General features: G+C 32.6%; 2 protein-coding genes across 3 annotated transcripts in view; one reads left to right on the top strand and one right to left on the bottom strand.

The window, feature by feature from the left end:
• Positions 1 to 21,987, bottom strand: part of LOC144849981 (L-lactate dehydrogenase-like) — a 34,870-nt gene that overhangs the window by 10,985 nt on the left and 1,898 nt on the right. The window contains exons 4-9 of the mRNA XM_078707129.1: positions 21,788 to 21,898; positions 21,574 to 21,636; positions 21,256 to 21,429; positions 20,850 to 20,970; positions 20,293 to 20,416; positions 18,932 to 19,780 (exon numbers count right to left, since the gene is read on the bottom strand). Of these exons, the coding sequence (XP_078563255.1) occupies positions 19,610 to 19,780; positions 20,293 to 20,416; positions 20,850 to 20,970; positions 21,256 to 21,429; positions 21,574 to 21,636; positions 21,788 to 21,898 (764 nt within the window). The 3' untranslated portion in view covers positions 18,932 to 19,609. The remainder of the gene's footprint in view (positions 1 to 18,931; positions 19,781 to 20,292; positions 20,417 to 20,849; positions 20,971 to 21,255; positions 21,430 to 21,573; positions 21,637 to 21,787; positions 21,899 to 21,987) is intronic.
• LOC144849460 (receptor-type tyrosine-protein phosphatase beta-like) lies at positions 782 to 18,478 on the top strand. Of its 2 annotated transcripts, none has more exons than XM_078706382.1 (21): positions 782 to 996; positions 3,481 to 3,520; positions 4,708 to 4,986; positions 5,373 to 5,639; positions 6,139 to 6,411; positions 6,935 to 7,201; positions 7,697 to 7,954; positions 8,372 to 8,638; positions 8,926 to 9,204; positions 10,103 to 10,357; positions 10,775 to 11,053; positions 11,544 to 11,810; positions 12,223 to 12,350; positions 13,196 to 13,291; positions 13,812 to 13,878; positions 14,050 to 14,196; positions 14,835 to 14,972; positions 15,147 to 15,264; positions 15,763 to 15,833; positions 16,077 to 16,206; positions 16,695 to 18,478. In XM_078706382.1, the coding sequence occupies exons 1-21, from the start codon at positions 976 to 978 to the stop codon at positions 17,206 to 17,208; spliced, it is 4,161 nt and encodes a 1,386-aa protein (XP_078562508.1). In that variant the 5' UTR covers positions 782 to 975; the 3' UTR covers positions 17,209 to 18,478. The 2 variants fall into 2 exon arrangements, with proteins under 2 accessions (XP_078562508.1, XP_078562499.1); XM_078706373.1 differs by having other exon boundaries at positions 16,074 to 16,206.

Genomic DNA, 21,987 nt, shown 5'->3' with positions numbered 1-21,987 from the left:
GACTAGTAGTACCGTCACACCCGGAAATAACAATTTATTTTTGGTAATAAACATATTTTGAAAGCTCACCAACCTATTATAAAATATTCATATACATATAAATCTCAGATAAAATGTCATTTCAAAGTTCGGGAAAAAGTTTGAAAAAATGATATATGCCAATCTGCGGCTTCCACGGGAACAGACGAGTGACGTGTAATGTGACTATTCTAGCTTGTATATGTTATTTTTCTAGGTACCATTACTCATCATTTTATTTTAATATAAATGGTATATATAACGTATGTATATTAGCCCCGGGGCGTTTATTGTTCAGGAGAGTTTTTAGAGGGGCGTTTTATTATTCAAGGGAGGCGTTTATTTTTTGCGTATAAATGGTTAATTCAAATAAATACCCCCTAGATATGAAAAAATACAACACAATTAATACCGAGTAAAAATAATATACAGTAAAAAGTGTATCAAAATGCTTGGTAATGTAGATCATGTCAATCAATGAATTCTACTAGGCCTACCTAATACAAAATTGTGTATATTGCATGTGGCGGGGCGGAGTGATGTTCTATGGGGGAATTTTATTCGAGAGAGGCGCTTATTCAAAGAGAGGTATTTATTTGAATAAATACAGTAGTAACTGAGAATTGAAATTTTTTGTAAAAAAAAGAAAAAATTTACTTGCGCATGTTCAGTAGTTCGTTGTCATGGACTCAATGAAGCGTGCATTTCTCTTTGACAATTGTTTTTTAACAATAGGCGAACCAAGTACCAGGCTGCAATTAAACGCACACTGAATCTAGTTAGTGGGTTAAGTAGGCTGCTTAAATAAGGTTTACAGAAAAAATGTCGACTTAAAATCATATCGTATCAATCATTTTGTTTACTGGGTGTTCTTAGTCAGAAGTAGGCCTACAACTGGTTTTTGGAACATTGCTGTTTGGTTTTGATCTCTTCTCAACACTCTCGGCTGGGCGTACAATGATTCCGACTGTGTTTTCGGTGAGTAATAGTATACGGATTATTGACAACTGGGTTGTGGCAGGTGATATTATAAATATTATGTTTACATATAACATCTATTTTCTTTGGTTGTTTACTGTGTTTGATTTTAATTTTTAAAACATGGTGAATTGGTATAATAAAAAAAAGATTAATAAAATCAGACTTGAAAAATTTAATATTCTTAAAAAGGAAAGACAAAAATAAATGATAAACCAAAAACCTACATTTTTTTGATATTTTTCTTTAGGTAAATAATTTGTTTTCGTACCAACTTTTTGGTCAAAATAATTATGTGATAATTGAATGGCATATTCACCAACAAAATTATGTTTTAAATATTGTTTTTTTCAGTGGAACAATATATATATGATATCAGCAATGATATGAAAAACACAACATTTTTTTTAATATAGGCCATTTATGTCACATAATAATTATTCATTTGATCAAAAAGTTAGTAAGAAAACAAATTATTTACCTAAAGAAAAATATAAAAAAATGTTGGTTTTTGGTTATAACTTAATCAGATATAATAATTATCTACCCAATACTGAGTTTTAAGCCTTGTCCGGATGGAATCTGGTTTAAATGTAAGCGTTTATTTTGCAACTTATATTGTTAATGTTAATAATTATATGATTAACATATTAATTACAAGCTGTATAGTTCTCATTTTGGATTGCAATGAATGTTTTTTTAATTTCTGAAGCAAAAGACATTTCAAGAATTTAAATTGTCAATTTCAGTAATACTGTAGTAGTACATGAGTACTTGCGGACATGATAGGATAGTGCCTAAAAAATTCTCTATTTAATGGTGTAAATGTTGAATGTTATTATTTGTAATAATTGCTATATTTATATAGCAGCTGCTGATGACAAATTTAATAGTTGTCTATGTATACTTCAGGCCAGTGCCTTCTAATTAGACAATTTTGTTTTTGGAACAGTAAATGATTTTATTTTTAACATAAAGGTGGACAAAATATAATGTTAGTTGATAATGAGGACCCTCTATTTGCATATCAAAGCATGGAGCTATACAATTAGATAGTTCCATGATCCTAATTACAATTTTGACAAGTTAAATGATCTTGGTTCAAAAATATAAGGGACTTGTATACGTCATGTAAGAATTTTAAATTTTTAAAACAAACATATTTCTAATTGACTAATTGTTTGAACCAGAAAAAAAATATTATTTATCACATAATTTAGATTCATTATTATTAATTTGGTATGTACAAATATCTTAGTCATGATTCCAAACCTACTCAGACTGCAGTATTCTAGCTGACTTACTGTAGGCTACTGGAGTCTTTAAAGGATCACAAGTCATGCAGAAAATCTCCCCAGCTTTTGTCTGGATCAGGATTTACATATTTATACTGGGTAGGTCCATGAATCACCACAATACGGCCCTCAACAATACCCTACGTTTAGCGTATTCTTTTCTTTGTAAGCCTACGATGTATTAACCAACATTGTACTATAATATTACATTGTCCCACTTGATTTAGTGCATATTTCTACTATAGGATGTATCATTTCAAGTACTGGGTAGGTCTACATTTAAAAAATTAAACAATGTAAATTGTAGTTTGAACTGTTCTTAAGTTATTAGTGGATTAATTAAGATATTTACCACCAGCCACTAGTTTTTATTACATTGTACAGTATTTTAAGCAGAGAAATTTACAGTTCTTTCAGTGAAAGACCCAATTTTAGTGACAATTTTGAGAAAATTGAAAATTGAATTGTATTTTGTGCTGTTCTTTAGTTATTTAGTGGATTATATTAAGAGTTTACCAATGACCACCAACTTTTGTTACATTGTACAGTATTTTTCTAACCCAGGCTTCAATTTTGAAATGTTTAAAACAAACCAGTAAAAGACCCAATGTTCAAGTGACAATTTTAAGAAAATGGAAAATTGAATTATATTTTGTGCTGTTTTTAAGTTATTTAGTGGATTAATTAAGATATTTACCACCAGCCACCAATTTTGAAAATTACAGTTATGTGTTTTAAAACAAATTACCTTCAGTGTCTACTTCCAGTGTCTAAGTTTTGGAATATTTTATGTTAAGAAGACCCAATTTTAGTGACAATTTTGAGAACATTGAAAAATTTCCAAACTCGTCCAACTTTTAAGGGTCTTTCACACCTGTTCCGGCACGGTTCCGGTCCGGCGCCGGAAAATCCAATCGAACGTCAATGTTTCGTTTTCACGCGGCTACGCGCATATCGATTGGCGCATAGCCGCGTGAAAACGAAACATTGATGTTCGATTCGCCGGACCGGAACCGTGCCGGAACAGGTGTGAAAGACCCTTTAAGCCTAAATAAGTAATAAGTAAATGTAGATCTATTATCCAAACAAAAAAAACTTTTTTGCCAAAATTGTTATCATCAACATCTTTTTCCATTTATTTCTCCTTTCTTTCTTGTATATTAATACTGTATTCATGGTTTTTTTCTAGGTTGCGGCTTTATTATGTTTTGTTTGCACATGTTCAGCAGGTAAGACAGTGGTATAATTATTATTATCCTACAAACTGTATCTGTAATTCAAATATCGTGAATCAATTAAAGTTAAAAGCAATATACAGTAGGGGCCTTACCAAAATGTTTGCAATATTGAATTATTACTGTCACATTTTTTCATATTTTCACATTTTAAAAGAATTCATTAAAGATGTATTGTCCCTTGAAACACAAAAAAATGAAGGTCAAAATATTCTAAATTTAAATTGGCCATATCAAAGTAATATTAAAGTTATTCACTTTAAGTCGAAAATTCAAGCCAAAAGCAACAAGTTTACGTAATTAACAGGTAAATTAGTTTGATTACATTTGTCTGGAAAATCGTCGCGAGCGAAAGTAAACAAACATTTCAAACCACGAGTACGCATTATGCATGATGCTAATTAGGATTGTTTACAACTCGTCGCGATTGAGAAGGTGTTTTCACACAGATCGCAAGGAAGTTTTATGATTATGCATACAGAGTAGCCAAACAAGCGCGTTTCATTATGGGATATGTTTTGATCGAAAACTTTGACTGGAAGTCAAAGTTATTTTTTTAACAAAAAAACGTCTGTATTTCAGTTAAATGATTTTTTTTTCGAAAAATTTTTGGTGATAGTTAATAACTATTATGATACTTCAAAATGACCCACCTTTTTTCGAAATCTGTTATTTTTTATTTTTTTGGAATTAGTCAAAGGGACAATACATCTTTAAAGATGTATTGTCCTTAAAAACATGAGAAATAAAGATTAATAAAATCAGACTTTAAAAAGGCCATTTTGCGGTTTTAATAAAGGTATTCACTTACCTTGTAACTATTATGTGATATTAAATATTCAACAAAACAATTTGAAAAAAAGATTTTGTAGGGAGACAATATATCTTCAAAGTTAAACTATAAAGCAATGATTGGACCAATGACTATAAGAACACTCTAAAATTAAAAAATAAGAAATAGTTTTTAACCAGTTAACAGAGTATGCAATCACAAATTAAATTGTATAGTTATACAGTACTGCAGTAATCAGAGATACTGTACATCTCACTTTAATTTTGAATATTTAAAAAAATTTAATATATTGTTTGAAGGTTTGCTTGGCAAAATATATGTGATGTACCGCAAACTTCATATCAACATTTTAAAATTTACCAAACTATTTGATATTGATTCCTTTCAGCTGTGCTAGAAACTCCTGTTCTTGAAAATTCCACATTTCAAAATGAAACTGCAATTCAAGTTGATTGGCAATTTGACGGCAGTGCACAACCAATAAGTCATTTTATCGTAATGGCAACCGGAAAGTTTTTCGATACCGTTACCCGTGAGAAAACGATAGAGGCCAGTGGTCGTAGTTTGTTGCTGACTGAATTAAAATCTGGGGAAACATATGGAGTTTCTGTATTAGTTGTAAATGGGACTGACAACTCTACAAGCGGAAAGATAGAAGTTAATACAAGTAAGTCATGTACATTTCTTTTAAATAAAACCCCCCATCAGATTCCACCTATAGGCCACTACACTTGCATGCCTGCCAAAACTTACAACATTTAGGAAAAAACTCCATTCTTTCTTCGTCTAGAGTAAATCCATAAAAACTAATTATAACTAAAACAAGAAGTTAAGGTTTAAAGCTCAGTCTACATTATCAAACTTTATGTGTGTGATGTGACCAAATATGGTAGTGATATGCCAAAATATGGTAGTGATATGACATCATTAAGTCCATATATACATACAGTTTGATAGTGTAGACAGAGCTTAATCAATAGTACTTTACAGTATACAGTATTGAAAATGTCAAACCAATCTAAGATTATTTCATTCAATTTCTTTTTATTTTAGTGGTGTTTTCCCCGGAGATTGAAACAGTATCATCAACTTTATCTACGTTAAGTTTTCGGTGGAGCCTACCAGATGGAGAAATGGCCAAGTCATTTAATGTATATCTCAGTCCTGAAGGAGTCTTAAATTTGGATCAAAAGGAATTAGATGGGAATACGTTTGATGTAACCTACTATAATTTGTCGTCTTCAAGTAATTATGAAATCTCGGTATTCAATGTTGGTTACAATGATGAGTTTATATTTTCATCTGCTCTTTATAGCACAGGTAATCCTAATTTTTTAAAGTAAACATTTCTTTCAAATTTTAAGTTAAGAATTAATCTCTATCTACACTATCAAACTAGTTTAACAAAAGGTGTGACTGTGCCCATATACTTATGGTATAGTGATATGATGTCATCTTGTCCATATATGGGCACATACAAAGTTGTATAGTGTAGACAGAGCTTAACAAGGCGTAAGTACGTCTTACAGTATTGATGATGCATGATTTCAATAACTCTGTGTCTACACTATCAAACTTTATGTGACAAAAAATTTGACACTTTTTTGTGAAACTAGTTTGATAGTGCAAGTAATTCTACCTGTACATGGGACGTGTTGCCTCTGCAAATGTTATCAATGAATGATACAATGTATCATAATTAATTTTTTTCATATATATTTATAAGAAATTGTTATATTAATAATACATTTTGTTATCTGTTCGCACTGTTATAAATAAATTAATAATTCATTTTTATTATTATTTTCTCTTTTTGTAGATATTCCCGACATTCTTGTAGGTGTGTTGTCTGTAAGAAATACACAATTCACCATTAACTGGTGGGCTGAAGATCTGTTGTATTTAGCTGGTCCATTCCTTGTTGAATATTATGGTGAAAACATTGATACTCTGAATAGAAATATAACTGTCGATGCTAACGACAGATCTACAGATGTCACAGGACTTCTTTCAGGTGAAACCTATGTCGTTACAGTTTCCATGTCAACAAGAGTGTCAACAAAAACAAGTAATTTGACCTATATTACAACAGGTAAGTTGAATTAATTGATGTTAAAATACAACCGAAGTAAAAGGGCCGGTTTGCAACACTTTTGCTTATACTACATCATGCTTACGTTGTTAGTTCTCACTGGTGAAAAGCCAGCCGATTTTCGGTACTGTCTCTATTTCCGAAGTATCATAGGATTATTTGGTAATACAACATCACATGTGTTTCACATTAACCTAACCCTCAACCTAACCTTACATGATACAGGCACCACTTGTGATATAAATGAGATGCTGAATTACCAAATATTCTTATGAATAGAGAGAATGTGATAAAAAGATAAAAGAAAGGCTAGTTTTTTTCTCATATGCTTAGTTCCCACTAGAGACGCAACACAACAACATATTGCAATGTAAGGGATTTGACCAATCACAAGTGATGGATTTATTCGACTGTCACATTGGTCAATTCATTTGCATTGCATCCTAGTGGGAAGGAAGCTTTACAGGTATTGATACATCCTTTCCAAAAATTATAAATTAAACTATGATTCTTATTCTTTTAGCTCTCGCTACACCTACATTTACCAATCGATCCCAGACGACAACCACCCTGACATTAAGTTGGACATCGAATAATGGCTTTGTGGACTTCTACATATTAACGTACGAAGGCGTGGACGTAGAAACAAGAGAACAAGTGTTAACGGTACCAGGCAGTGAATCTGAAACTACAATTACGACATTGATGACTGGTGTTGAATACAGAGTTGAAATAATTGCTTATAGCAACAATCAATTCAGCTCTTCTGATACTATTCGTATATCAACAAGTATGTATTAAAAAAAGAGTCTCGTTTTTTTAACAATATATTGACATACATCGTAGAAATATAGTATGGCAATAAATTGGATGACGGTAACAGCATTCTTATTATCTAAATATGAAGAATAACAGTTACCTTAATATTAAAAAAGACAAAAAAGAAATATTTGTAAACAGAAAACAAACACAATCATTGAAGTCTTGACAGTGCGATGTCATCATGATGGCATTTATACTACAAAACATTGTGTTAAATCTCGACTGTATAAATACAGTATATATAATAATATGTATAGTGTACTGAAATGAAAATGTGTTTAGAGAAAAATATATGTAAAGAGATGAAGAACATTTGTATGAAAATAAAAGTGTGATGAACCCACATAAGATAAAAAAAAAATAAACATTTCTTAAAATTTGTCATTCTCAGTGTCATGTGATTTGATGATAGTTTTTTAAAACATATGACCACTTTTACAATTGAATTTGTAATGTTTTTCAGCACCAAACCCTGTGGAAGACTTAGTAGTGACTTTCAACGAAGCAGGTCACCTACGAGCTGATTGGGATGCCCCTTCTGTTGGGTTTTTTGAAAACTATGAAGTAGAGGTACACAATTCAACGTCCCTTGTGATCATTGATACGACGTATGCAAATGGTTATGAGTATTTTGATCCAGACCCAGAAGAAACATACACAGTGTATGTTACAGTTTTAGCTAAAGATGGCGAAAGAAGCATTCAAAAATTCGCTCGAAATGGTCAGTGTTTTTAATAATTCATCAGTGGAAAATTACTTCCATTTATTGTCATTTGCATATAAAATATACTTAGGAAATATGTACAAAAGCAGATAAATGAAAAACTAACAAAAACAATTACAAAGTTCGTTCAGACATGAAGCATTTGAGCCACAGCTGTGTTTCATTAAAAATCACTTTGAAATGCTGGACCATTACGCACGATGCGAGACGGTTGGGAACTATGCTACTGAATTTGTTGTAAAAACACACTGTAATTGTTAGATATATATATTAAATCACTGAAAATTATACACACAACAACTTACAAAGTCTAGCTGAGAGCTTGGCGAAACTGTCTTGATACGCAAGTTATTTTACTGACGAACTTGATCTCATTATTGAAAATTATATATTATTGATATTTATCATTTTTAGGTGTGACCACATCGGTTGAGGATATTGTTTATGAAGTGAATCAGACATCCATTAGGCTGATGTGGATGCCTCCTACAGACACCTACACATTAGTAAGAGTTACTTGTGGAAGTTGCAGTAATGATAAAGTCCAGGATTTCTACACCAATGACGCGCCAGATTGCATATACACAAACCTATCACCCGGAGTAGCTTATTTTATAACTTTTGAAACATTTTTAAATGAAGAGAGTATTTCCGAAACGATTGCTGTACTACCTTCAACAAGTAAGTAATATTTATTATAATTGTTGAAATGTTAATGACTATAATTTATTTTGATTCCAAGTTTTTAGCACAAAAGATAAAATTAATTTAAAATTTAACCGTTAATTATATCTTAACTGTAGGGTGTAATAGTAAATAAAAATATTTTATTTACCTGACGTTTCGGCAACTATCAGTTGGCTTTCTCAAAGTGTAGTGGGGAATGTCACCGTTGACCTCCAGATGACGGGGTCAACACATTGGTCCACACTTGACTGAGTTTGTAACATTAATTCGTTTTTGTTCAGTTCCAGACACGCCTACTGTTGAATCTGCAAACAGTGCAGGACTTGATTTTATTGTCGTAACACTGAGTGATGCAACGTGTAAGAGCTGTAAATACATAGGACAACCAACATCAGAGCTAGGCCAAAAACTAGGCTCTGTTACAATTGAACCTGAAAGCTCACAGACAACGTTTGACATGCGATTTGATCAATTACAACCTGGTACACGATACAATATAAGTGTCGTGGCTGAAAGAAATGGAGTGCTTAGCCTACCAGCTGAGATTGTTCAACAGACAAGTAAGTGTCTATTGATTAATTAATTGTTACATCATTTTCTTATATTTAATTTACCACGTTGAAACACCGGTTCTCGTCAGATCACTGAAGTTAAGCAATGTTGGGCCCAGTTAGAGCTTGGATGGCAGACCATCTGGGAATACAGGGTGCTGTATATGGAGCTGTGGTCTTATTAGGTATTTGAAATCAGTACTGCTGACTCTTATGGCAGCCCCTGCATCTAGTATCTTCCTCAGACGTATTGGCTTATGCCTCCTCTCCTCTGGTTAAGGTGGGCACTGGACGAGAGAAGCCCTTGGTCAATGTTGGGACCAGCCAAAGTTTCTTTAAACAGTCCTGACTTTGTCATCATTCTGATGAATGTAAGACTAATTGACATTGTCGTTTACGACAGAAGTCGGTCATAAAATAAATAATAATAACATAACTTTTTATCCCAATTGTATTTTTGTAAGTTCATTTTCAGCTTCCGAGCTACTTGTTGTTCATATGTTGTTTTATACCATAATAAATTTGTAAAAAAATAAATAAATTAGTTATACAAACTGTTAAAAAAACAAGAGAAATTTGAAAATTGTGTTGTAGTGCTTATCTGCGTTGATGCAATTTTTCTGTGTATTTTACTGTTTTATTTATATGATATGCCAGTTTTCAAAACAAATTTCTGTTTAATTCTTTTTAATAATAAATTAAAACACTGTTAATTAATCACGCTGACTCAGGATTTGGTCAGGTGACCGGAGATAATTATGGGCTATGTTACATTTTTTTATCAATAAATACGTTTAGTATGAGATGTATTATCAATAACTCGTTTTGTTAGTAACAGGCTTACCAATGCCGAATTACCTATATTAGGATTTGGATTAAATTTCCTGTACATTTTTATCGTAAACAGCTTTAGCACAGGCTACAAACATTATACAGGAAGCAAACACCACTGCTGTGATGCTGTCGTGGACCCCACCTCAAGGCCTATACGACATGGTTACTGTATCCTGCTTTTGTGGTCCAACACACACCAGAACCAGTGATGCTGAACAATTGGTTGTTTTTAGTGGATTGAATTCAGGTTCTTCAGAGTTTGTAACCATACACACTGAAAGACAAGGGTTTGAGGACTCTACACAAGAGATATTCTTTATATACACTGGTAAGAAATTCAGTTTCTATAGGGGCTTTCTTTCTCTTTTCCAAAAAAAAAAAAAAATCATCATAAAGGTCAATTTACAGTGAGCGATAACGATAATAACAATATGCAATCTATGCTCCTTATGACTATCTACACACAACTTGGAGCAGACGGGCAGGTTCCGCTGAGGATATAGATATACAGATTCTATGTGAGACAAGTTAATACGCGGTTTTTCGCTTACCCTTATCGCTTGTCTCTGTTAATTGACCTTTATGCTAGTTTCATCATTTCCATCAGAAAAATCCTGTGATTTTGATATTATTTGAACCCTGATTTTGGTAAGCAGGCATCCAACCACCTAGCCACAGTACTTCAACATCTTTTTGCTCATGCTTCTTATCTATTTGATTACGAAAAATAATTTGATTTATTTAGTTCCCGAACCAGCAGAAGATGTAAGCATTTTGCAAGTTGCAACGTCCTCTATCACCGTTCAAATTAGAGACCACGACTGTACAGGCTGTTTTTACCATGTAACAGCGATGTCATCCGATTTGGACAACCATACAGTTGTCATGCATGACCGGCTAGCCTCAGTCTCAATATTTGATGTTGAATTGACTGATCTGTATCCTGGTACAGAGTATTTCATACAAGTAGTAGCAGAAATTGATGGCCTTAAGAGTACACCTTTCAATGTAACAGCAACGACAAGTAAGGAACAATATTTCATGCTTTAATCCTTTACAATCCTTTAGAAAAAAAGTACAAAATCAATAACATGAATTGCTAACAACAATTGCCATTTATTACTATAAATTTTACAGACTACAACTATACCCTTTTCACATCTGCAAAATTTAACAAATTTTAACCAGGTTTGAATAGTATGAATACAATTTTGTAGTAAATCGGGAGAAAAACCACACGGATGAGAGGCCTGTTTTTGTTACGAGATATCCCGAGTTGTTATTGCGCACGCATGTATTGCCCATGGTATTAAATTGACCAATCATAGTAATCAAATAGCTCGCCAATTATGCTTTCTCTCGAGATTTCTCACAGGTTGGGTATGTGTGAGTAAAAACATGTTATATATCGAGAGATCGAACCGTATTACAGCTTGTTCAAGCTGTAACAATTTATTTAAATATAACAACAAGCAGATTTAAATTAATGCAATTTATACTATTTATTTTTACAGCTCCAATTGCGATTGAGGAGATTCGTTTTTCTCAGATAACCTCATCAGGTTTTACGATGTTTTGGGACAAACCCGAGGGCGACTTTGATGGATACGTCATTACCCTTCAACCGTCTGACATACAGGTACCAACTCTGTCCGAATTTGCAACGTATTATACATTTAAAGATTTACTACCTTACATGGAGTACACAGTGACATTGGCTGCTGTAGCGGGAACAAGTACAAGTGCTGACACTGTAGGAACTATAACAACTTCACAAGGGAGTAAGTATAAAAATGAATATGTAAATTAAACATCATGAATATTCAATCATATGTAAATTTGATTGTATACAAATTGGTATGTAATTTAGTGGAGTATAGTGTTGAAAGACATGTTTAATTCTTGTTTTTTCTTCCAAGGGTCATTACAACCTTTAATTTTCTTTTTGTATATGGTATAAGTTTTTTCCACAAGGTTTATTTACATAGTAATTATATATAATTATAATGTATTAAGTTGTGTGTTACATTTTACATACAAGTATTATGATTATAGTAACATTTGGTGTACTGTAAATGTAATTACAAATACTAGAGTTTAATCGCCATGAAAACCGGTAAACATTTTATTATGATCCTTTTTTCAAATGTACTAAATTAATTTCTTTTTAATTTTTAATTATTTTACCCTTAGTTCCAGGACCAGTGACGAATGTAGCAGCAAAACAATCAGAATCAACAATAGTTTTAACTTTTAATCCTCCACTGGAAGTATTTGGGGTTATAGAAGCCTACTCTATTAACAGAATTGGAGAATTTCCAGTAAGTATTTCTGTTTCTTGTACAAAAATATCTCTTTCTAAAGCACTCATGTTATCAATATAATTGTGAAAGAGCAAAACAATACGCAATGCAGAAAAAACTTTATACGCAGTGCTCTCTCCATTGCGATGACAAGTTGTCCCACGACAACAGGAAAAACAAATTTACTTTGAAGCCTAATAATATGTAGCATGAGCGTGTTTAAAGCTCTGTCCACACTACAAAAATGATGATGTGCCCAAATATGGAAGTGATGTGCCCAAATATGGTAGTGATGTGCCCAAATATGGTAGTGATATGCCCAAATATGGTAGTGCTATGACATCATCATGTCTATATATGGGCACATCACAATTTTGTTATCATGTTGCAAGTATTTCCTGACCTGTTACTTTGTTGTGTTTTAATAGTTATAATGAGTGTTTATGAGTGGAATAGAGTGAATATTTTCATGAGTTGAAAGATGGTTTCGTCTGTTAAACAAGGCAGATTGCAACATCACGTCCTCAGTCTTATGTTGCACAGAAAGAATGTTTACAAAAACTAAAGCTTTGTCTACACTATCAAACTTTATGTGACAACACAATGTGATGTAGCCATATATGAATATGATGATGTCATATCACTACTATATTTTGCCATATCACTACCATATTTGGGCACATCACACTTTTATTGTCAAACTCGTTTGATAGTGTAGACAGAGCTTAAAAGAGGTATAATAATGTACTGCAGAATATTGTTTCCTTTTGAAAACTAGTTTGATAGTGTAGACAGAGCTTAAGAGTGCAAAAGAGCGATTTGTTATACTGTATTCATTAATAGTTTTTCTTTTTTATTTACAGGGATTACCAAGTGATTCAGATGTCAGGTTACTTAATGCTCATCAAACAGTAGTTGCGTATGAAAACCTTCTTGCTGGTTATAACTATACATTTGTTGTAAGTGAAATACATTGGTTAAAAATGCTTTTAATTTATGCAGTATCTTAATCAAATTCATATTTGTTGTCAATCATTATAATTATTCTCATATGAATCTTCAATGTTTTTTCATTTTATCCTTAAGCTCTGTCTACACTATCAGACTTTATGTGACAAAAAAATGTATGGCCAGGTAGTGATATGTTCAAATATGGTAGTGATATGACAACATCATGTCCTTATATGGGCACATCACATGTTTTTTTGCGTTAAGTTTGATAGTGTAGTCATTTTCAGCATCATTATTACTACTATCTAATAAAAATCATTTTTTACTTGAATTTCATATCATTTTCATAAAAGTATTTATTATATTGTCTTTTCTCATGTGTATATTTATGGGGTTCTTTCTTTTATATGCATTTGCTTCTAGAATTTTCCCCTTTTCTTTAATTAAATCAGTAATTTTATTAGTTATTGTCATATTGAAATTGTCATCATTCAAAGAAAATAAAAGAAGTTGTCATTGTCATTACAGATCCAGGTCAAAAATGCTGACAATATTGGAGTTGCAGCATATATCTCTAGTGTTATTCCACCAAATGGTAATTTAGTTTTTCTGTATAATATTATACTCAACTTAACTTGCTTAGCATTACTTTTAAAGGAATTTTGGAAAGTTTAACCATGTCTAGAGCAAATTGTTAGTAGAGGTTTTAAACAAATAATATTTTTTTAATATAGGTTTTAAACAAATAATATTTTTGTTTTTGCAGAACCTGAGCCCAGTACCATGAAACCAGAAAAGGTTGCAGAAAATTCCATTACTAATTCATCTTTCACTGTGTCTATAAATGACTTACTGTTTTCTGAAGACAATGGGCCAGTTTCCACATTTGTTATCATTGTAGCTGAACAACAAGGTATTGTTTCTACTTACATATTTTTATTAAGTTACATGCATAATCATGCATATTATTGATTTTGTCAGAATCTTTATTTATTTATTCTTTCCTTAGCATTTATTTTGTCTGTCAATTATCTTGACATCAATTTCATCTAGCTACGTCAATTTTTCAGCGTTTATTTCGTATGGCAAGGAATTTTTTTTCATGGTGCGCAATAAAAAATTACACTGGCTACGCGCGAATTAACAAAATCACATTTTGCAATCATATCTTCACAAGCGTGTATCATAATTAAACCAAATTTGGTACTCATAAATTTCAGGTCATATTTCATCATATGGCAATACAATTTACGTGCGTAGCGCATATATATATATATATTCAATGACGGTAATTGAAGTTGTTGCACTAATGTCTAAAAAGAAATAACTTTACAATCAATTGTGTTCATAATTAATGCATTTTACATAAAAGGCCAAAACTCGAATAGCAAAAGCTGATTTATTTTGGCCTTTTTTTGTCATATTTGTTAATGAAGTTTTTTTATATTATGTTATTATGTTATGATAGTGACAAATATAGTATACACAATATTAATTCTACACATATATAATTGGAGTGATCAATTTAAAAATAACTATATTTTCTTAAAGCAATTGGTGATTCAAAAGGGGGTGAAACAGGTACATACCAGGATGCAATGCTACCAAGCTGGGGCCAGGTTATCAACAATAACCCCACCCCAAGATATCAGACAAGTGAACCCCTTGACTACAGCATTGTAAGAAGTGGTAAGTAAAACTTAAGAGAAAAATTAGTTGAATGTAGACTTGCCTCAAGTCTCTAGTTGTTGATTTTTTTTGTTAGTATTCCTAGAATATGTCTCTTCCTAAATTATTCTCCCTAAAAAAAAGATACTTATATGTAAATGAATGTATATTAATTGTTTGTTTTCATTTTATTAGCTGGTAATCGTAAAAAGCGTGCAACAGATGTTACCATAAATGTGGGTTCTGTTGACTGCAGTGCTGCATCTGCTTCTGACTTCTGTAATGGACCACTGAAGCCAGGAAAAACTTATGTGTAAAGTGTTCTGTTCATTCAAATTGTGGTTTAAATTAAAAGAAATATCGTTCCAACTAGAACAACTTACTACTTTTTGTTTCTGCCTATATACTGTGTGTATAGTACAGTACTTCAAGTGGACAAAATGCACTGCTCATAATGTTAAATTTAACAGTTATTTATTAATTAAAAACTTTAAAACCCTAAAGCTCTTTCTACACTGTCAAACTAGTTTGACAAAAAAAGTGTTATGTGCCCAAATGTGGTAGTGATATGCTTAAATATGGTAGTGATATGCTTAAATATGGTAGTGATATGCTTAAATATGGTAGTCATGATATGACACTATCTATGGGCACATCACATGTTTTTGTCACATAAAGTTTGATAGTGTAGACAGAGCTTTAAGATTGCCATAAAAATATACCAACAAGCCACAATATTCATCTTAAATGTTTGTCAATAGTTCATAAACAATTGTAATTTGCATAAATTGTTTTTTGTTTTGTTTTTTAGATACCAATTCAGAGGCTACTACAACACAGATTACTATGCAGATACACTCTACTCTGAACCTATTACACTCAGTAAGTTAGTTTTTGAGCATATCACTACCATATTTGGGCACATCACACTTTTTTTGTCAAACTAGTTTGATAGTGTAGACAGAGCTTTAGTGTACAAATTATCTTAACTTTTAGTAATGAATACATATCAGTCATATTTATAAACTTTATCAAATGAACTTAAGTTCATGATCTTAAATGGACTGTTATTACTCTGTAATAAATTTCTGCATGTTATAGTACTTTGGTATGTTTTCTTAGCAGATAGTGGAAATGATGATAAAACTGATACAGATACAGATAAAGAAGTTGTCATTATTGTTGTTGTACTTGGATTAATTATCTTGCTTCTCATTGGTGTTATGGTTATATTGGTCTACAGTTATCGTACAAAGTAAGTACATACTTAAGTACACACACAAGTACATACTTAAGTTTGGTATGAAGAAAAGAGTACAGCAATGGAAATTGAAACACATTGTTCATTTTACTCATCCCATCATCTGAAAAAAAAAAAGTATGATGTGCCTATTTTTGGTAGTGAGATTGTGTTTATATGAGCACATTTTGGTCACATAAAGTTTGATAGTGTAGACAAAGCTTTACATTACTGAATTAAATATATGTTAATTTTGCTTTACCCAAACCTTGTACTTATTATGGTAAATACACAATTTTTTTTATTGGTGATGAATAATCTTAAGCTCTGTCAAACTGCCCATATATGGACACAATGATGTCATATCAGTACCATATTTGGGCATATCACTACAATATTTAGGCACATCACACTTTCCTTGTCAAACTAGTTTGATAATATAGACAGAGCGTACGTCCTTCCTCCTACTATTAATATAAACTTTGTTATTACTTCACAATTAGGAATAAAGTACTGCGGACAATTGTGGGCAAGGATGGAACATTCCGTGAGGCTCCAACGACACGTGCAGATGTTAATCTTGTGAGCATGAAGATAAAACCAGAAGAACGGTGGGATCTCAACTTTGCACAATTTGAATCAAATTTCATTCAAGAAAGAAAAGGATCCGCAAATACCTCAATTGAAAACTTGGTAGAAATTGGTAACGGTCATGTAGGGCCTGGGGCTATAGAAAATGAAATTGATATTGAGGAAACGTCATTTACACAGAAAGAAAATGACGTAGAAATGAGCAACGGTCATGTAGGGACTGGGGGTATGGAAGATGAACATGAAATTGGAGAAACATCATTTACACTTCAACAGAAAGAAAACAGGGATTCTACGGATGTTTTAAAAGAAAACAACGTAGAAATGAGTAATGGTCATGCAAAAACTGAGGAACTTATTCAGGATGAAGATGATAAGAAGGATGCATCAGTTGCAATATCTCAATCTACTATCGAAATAGAATAAATTTAAGTATAAACAATAATTAAGAAACTTACTGGAATATTGCTATTGCAACCCCTTTTCTAAATAGGAGTATTGCTAATGCAACCCCTGTTAGAAATAGGAGTGTTGCTAATGCAACCCCAGTTCTAATAGGAGTATTGCTAATGCAACCCCTGTTCTAATGGGAGTATTGCTAATGTACCCCTGTTCTACATAGGAGTATTGCTAATGCAACCCCTGTTCTAATAGGAGTATTGCTAATGTAACCTCTGTTCTAATAGGAGTATTGCTAATGTAACCCCTGTTCTAATAGGAGTATTGCTAATGCAACTCCTGTTCTAAATAGGAGTATTGCTAATGTACCCCCTGTGCTATTAATTCAATCATCGCTGTTCTAAATAGGGGTATTGCTATTATTGCAATCTCTGTTCTAAATAGGGGGATTGTTAATTTAACAATATAAATATTATTAACAATTTTGTGAATATTTTCAAGTATTGAGTATAAACATTAATTTGGAGCAATAGCGCACACACCACCGATGGTATTTAGGATGTTGTGAGTTAAAGAACATTCCAAGAAGACTGTTTGCACATGTATATACAGGTACATGAGTACTTAATAACGTATCCTTTGTAAACTATACCTTGATGAAAAATACCTTTATACCGTATATATAAATTTATGTTTTTTTAAAAAAAGATTTGTAAGTTAGCATTCCATTTAAATTTAAGTGCCTTTTAAAGATGTATTGTCCCCAAAACGTTAACATTAAATTGATTAATTAAATCAGACTTTGAATAGGTTATTTTGTAGTCTTAATAAAGTTAATCACTTCCATAGGAAAAAAAACAAAAAACAAAATGTTTTAACTTATAAAATAACATAAATGGTCAAATTCAACCAAACATCCATTGGCTGGCAGCCAATTTTACCATTTTTGCTTTGAATTACAAATTTTTCAGGTAAATACATTTTTTTAAATCCAATTTTTAGTCAAAGTGGATGTGACATTAAAATGGCATATTAAAAAAAAAATTAAACAAATATTTTCAGGGGGACAATACATCTTTAACAAAATATTTAATAACCAAACATGGACAATTTTCATGAGATTGTTTAAAGTCACATGTATATGTAAATTAAAGTTAAACACTATTATTGATATTCATAAATATTGGTCACATGTTTGCATCAGGTATACCCTTTTGTGGTAACTCTTAGAAAAATCGTCAGCATTAGTTTTATACATATTTATAATAATATTTTAATAAACGTTTTGTTTTTGTAATTGTGTTTTATTGTAATTCAGTTTATAGAAAAATGACAATGACATGAATTCGATTCAGTTGACAGCGACGTAATGGCTATGAACCCAAGAGCAGAGCATGATCGGTCCAATGCAATTACCTAGCATTGGATGGCCCCTTAGGAGTGCTAAACCAGGGGCCGCCTTTGCTCTATACAATGCCAATCCAAGCTCATTCACCCCCCACCCCCCACTAAAATTTAACAGACATGTCTTTTTAAAATAACATAATCACTATTTTTATTTGTCTGCATGAGAGTTTGTATGGTATTTCACTAAGATAACAATTAACAAAGTCAAAATCGAAAAGTTCTACTTATTTAGCTTTATTTTCAAGTTTGTGAATAATCAAACCTTGATTAATTTAATAATGTTACATCTTGTTGATCATCCAGCAATCATTTGTCTAGTAACAAAGCATTAAGCTCTGTCTACACTATCAAACTAGTTTGACAAAAAAAGTGTGATGTGCCCATATATGGTAGTGATATGCTCAAATATGGTAGTGATATGACATCATCATGTCCATATATGGGCACATCACATTTTGATGTCACATAAAGTTTGATAGTGTAGACAAAGCCTTAAGCTCTGTCTACACTATCAAACTAGTTTGACAAAAAAAGTGTGATGTGCCCAATTATGATAATGATACGACATCATCATCATGTCCATATATGGGCACATCACATTTTTTTGTCACATAAAGTTTGATAGTGTGAACAGAGCTTTAAAAGAAGACACTAAGAGCCTTCCTACAATTACAACAACTTCAAATATTATTTAGTGTACCCTCTAGTTTGGTGTACCCTCAAGTTTGGTGTACCCTCAAGTTTAGTGTACCCTCTAGTTTAGTGTACTCTCTAGTCTATCTACATTCATTGTGTTCAATAGTTTACAACAATAATATAGCACCTGTTATATTGCAGTGATGGGAAGAATTAGAAAGACTTTTGCATACTTTTTTACCAAAATTACATAAAATAAAAAAAGGTTAAGCTACAATACAGTTACACTAGTAAGTTCAACATATTTTTTGTTGCTTTTTGCAAAATTAGGTTTCCATCCCATACAACTAACAAGCACAAAGTACCAACACACGCTGCGGCATATTCATACATCCAGATCTAGTCCCTGTTGTACATCCCATAATGTTGTAGCGCTTCTTTGCAGTTGTTGACGTTCCGTAGAATTCAAGTTCTGCATGACAACATGGTCGATGCCATCACTGCCAAGAATGCAGGGTAGGCTAAGAAACACTTCATTTTCAATTCCATGGTAATTCTGTAAAAATAGTGAATTTCTTGTATACTATACTACAACTCTGTCTCTCTCAAAGAGTGTTGTCGAATATTTTGGTTATTATACAATATGTTATAATCCATACAGTACTTTAATTCTGGCAATTATGGCAGTTGTATTGCATGGTTAGTAGGGAAAGGTAAGAAGTACAAGCCCGTAGCCAGGGGGGTTCGTAGGATTTGAAAGAACCTACCTTTTCCTGAAGTGCCCTTTTCAAAGAGAGAACATCAGTGGAAAGTGCTAGTAAATAGGCCTAACTCATGACAATTTTTGTCCAATCCTATATTAAGCAGACACATTTACTACTAGACAAGTGCCTACATTTTATTTTTTGTTCAGTTGCATATGATTGCAGGAGGAAAAAAGAACCCCTATGTAAAAATCCTGGCTACGGGGTTGAAGTAAGAACTTGATTTCTGAATTTAGAGTAGAAACCAAATGGGTAAAAGTACTCAAAAACAGAAAGTTACTTAATGATTTAAAACACGTATTACCTTGACTATAGTAGACACGGCAAAGACACTTCGTTCGTTTCTCATAACTGAGGCAGCAAGCCTACTAACACTCAGACCAATAGCCCACGATGTGTAGCCCTTTAGTCGTATAACTTCATACGCACTTTAAAACAAAGAAATTAAAGCGAAATGATTATGTTTATAACACCGAAGATAACAGCACCCTCTATGCAGTGACGTAACTGCTATGATCGCTCACTGGCTAAATCTAGGGGCTCTGGAGCTTATGGGACCCCTGAGCAGTGCCCAGAGGAAAAAACAGGCATTAAAATAATGTCGAAAAAGGATTCCAGTGTGCGTTGGAGGGCCACTTAGGGTTCCTAAACCAGGAGCTTCAGGCTTCTGTGTTACGCCACTGCCTCTATGATATAGTGCTAAAAAGACAAGCCAAGGAGTAAATATGCTTTGGCTGCTTTATTTACATAACATTATACATAATACATTGTATTTTATTTCCATAAAATCTATGAAGGCACTACAAAAAACCCCAATTCAGTGAAATGGTCAATGAAATATCTAAATTTACGTAATTTTACCTTTCAACAACTTGTTTGTGGATACCATACCAATGCTCTTGGTCATCATCCTCTCTACCAGCTAGGGGGTTGAGTGACGAGAGTGGTACTCCAGCTACGTTAGCAGACGACCAGACAGGAACTGAGAAGCAACAAGAAATTATATAAAATTGAATTTTTACCAACACCGATAAAAACAGTCCAACCTTGCCTTCTAATCTTAAGCTCTGTCTACACTATCAAAACTTTATGTGACAAAAAAATGTGATGTGCACATACATGGACATGATGACGTCATATCACTACCATATTTGGGCATATCACTACCATATTTGGGCACATCACTACCATATTTGAGCACATCACACTTTTTTGTCAAACTAGTTTGATAGTGTAGACAGAACTTTAGGACAAAATAAATTCTTACCACTGGAGTCACCATGCTCCCCGATGATCCACCCATGACAGCTTGTCGGATAAATGTTGAGCTTCTTTCCAAGTAAAAAACGGAAACGACCCGTGTCTAGGTTAGTACCACTCCCAAACACACGGTTACTAGGCAATCCGCTCAACTTCCATGTAATGTACGTCAAAATGTCAACTTTTGTGATGACAAAAAAAAAGATTTTTAGTAAATAAAATGGATACAATGCAGATTTAAGAATTGTATGACTGGTTTTGGTCAATTATCAGAGTTCTAAAGCCCTAAGTAAACACACAAATAAAAAACATTACTGTTACATACCTGGGTTACTGACCACTAGTATACAAGTGTTTGGACTGTACCTCACCAACTGGGGAACAATACCTTTAAACAGAAGACAAAATTAACAAATTTATTGAATTGAGCAAATGCAAATTTTACACATTTTATAGACATTTTTTAAATTACTCTGAATTAATATAATAATTAATAACTTTTTAATGATTATTTTAATTTGAAACAACTATGTCCTTACATTTGAAGATATCTGCATTTCTTTGCACAAGGTTCAAGCGACTTTCACCAATTTTCTGACGAGCACCTGCAGTGATTATGCACAATTTGGAGCCAGCAGTCACTCGATAGTCTGCAAATAAAATAAACCAAGTTATAATTATTTTATTTCTTTATACTGGGAAGCCTGTTCAATAGTTCTCCCACAGTGCTCAGTATGTG

Source organism: Antedon bifida, chromosome 1 (assembly GCF_963402885.1).
Source record: "Antedon bifida chromosome 1, ecAntBifi1.1, whole genome shotgun sequence".
NCBI classification, from domain to species: domain Eukaryota; kingdom Metazoa; phylum Echinodermata; class Crinoidea; order Comatulida; family Antedonidae; genus Antedon; species Antedon bifida.
This window is presented reverse-complemented; position numbering and strand designations above follow the sequence as displayed.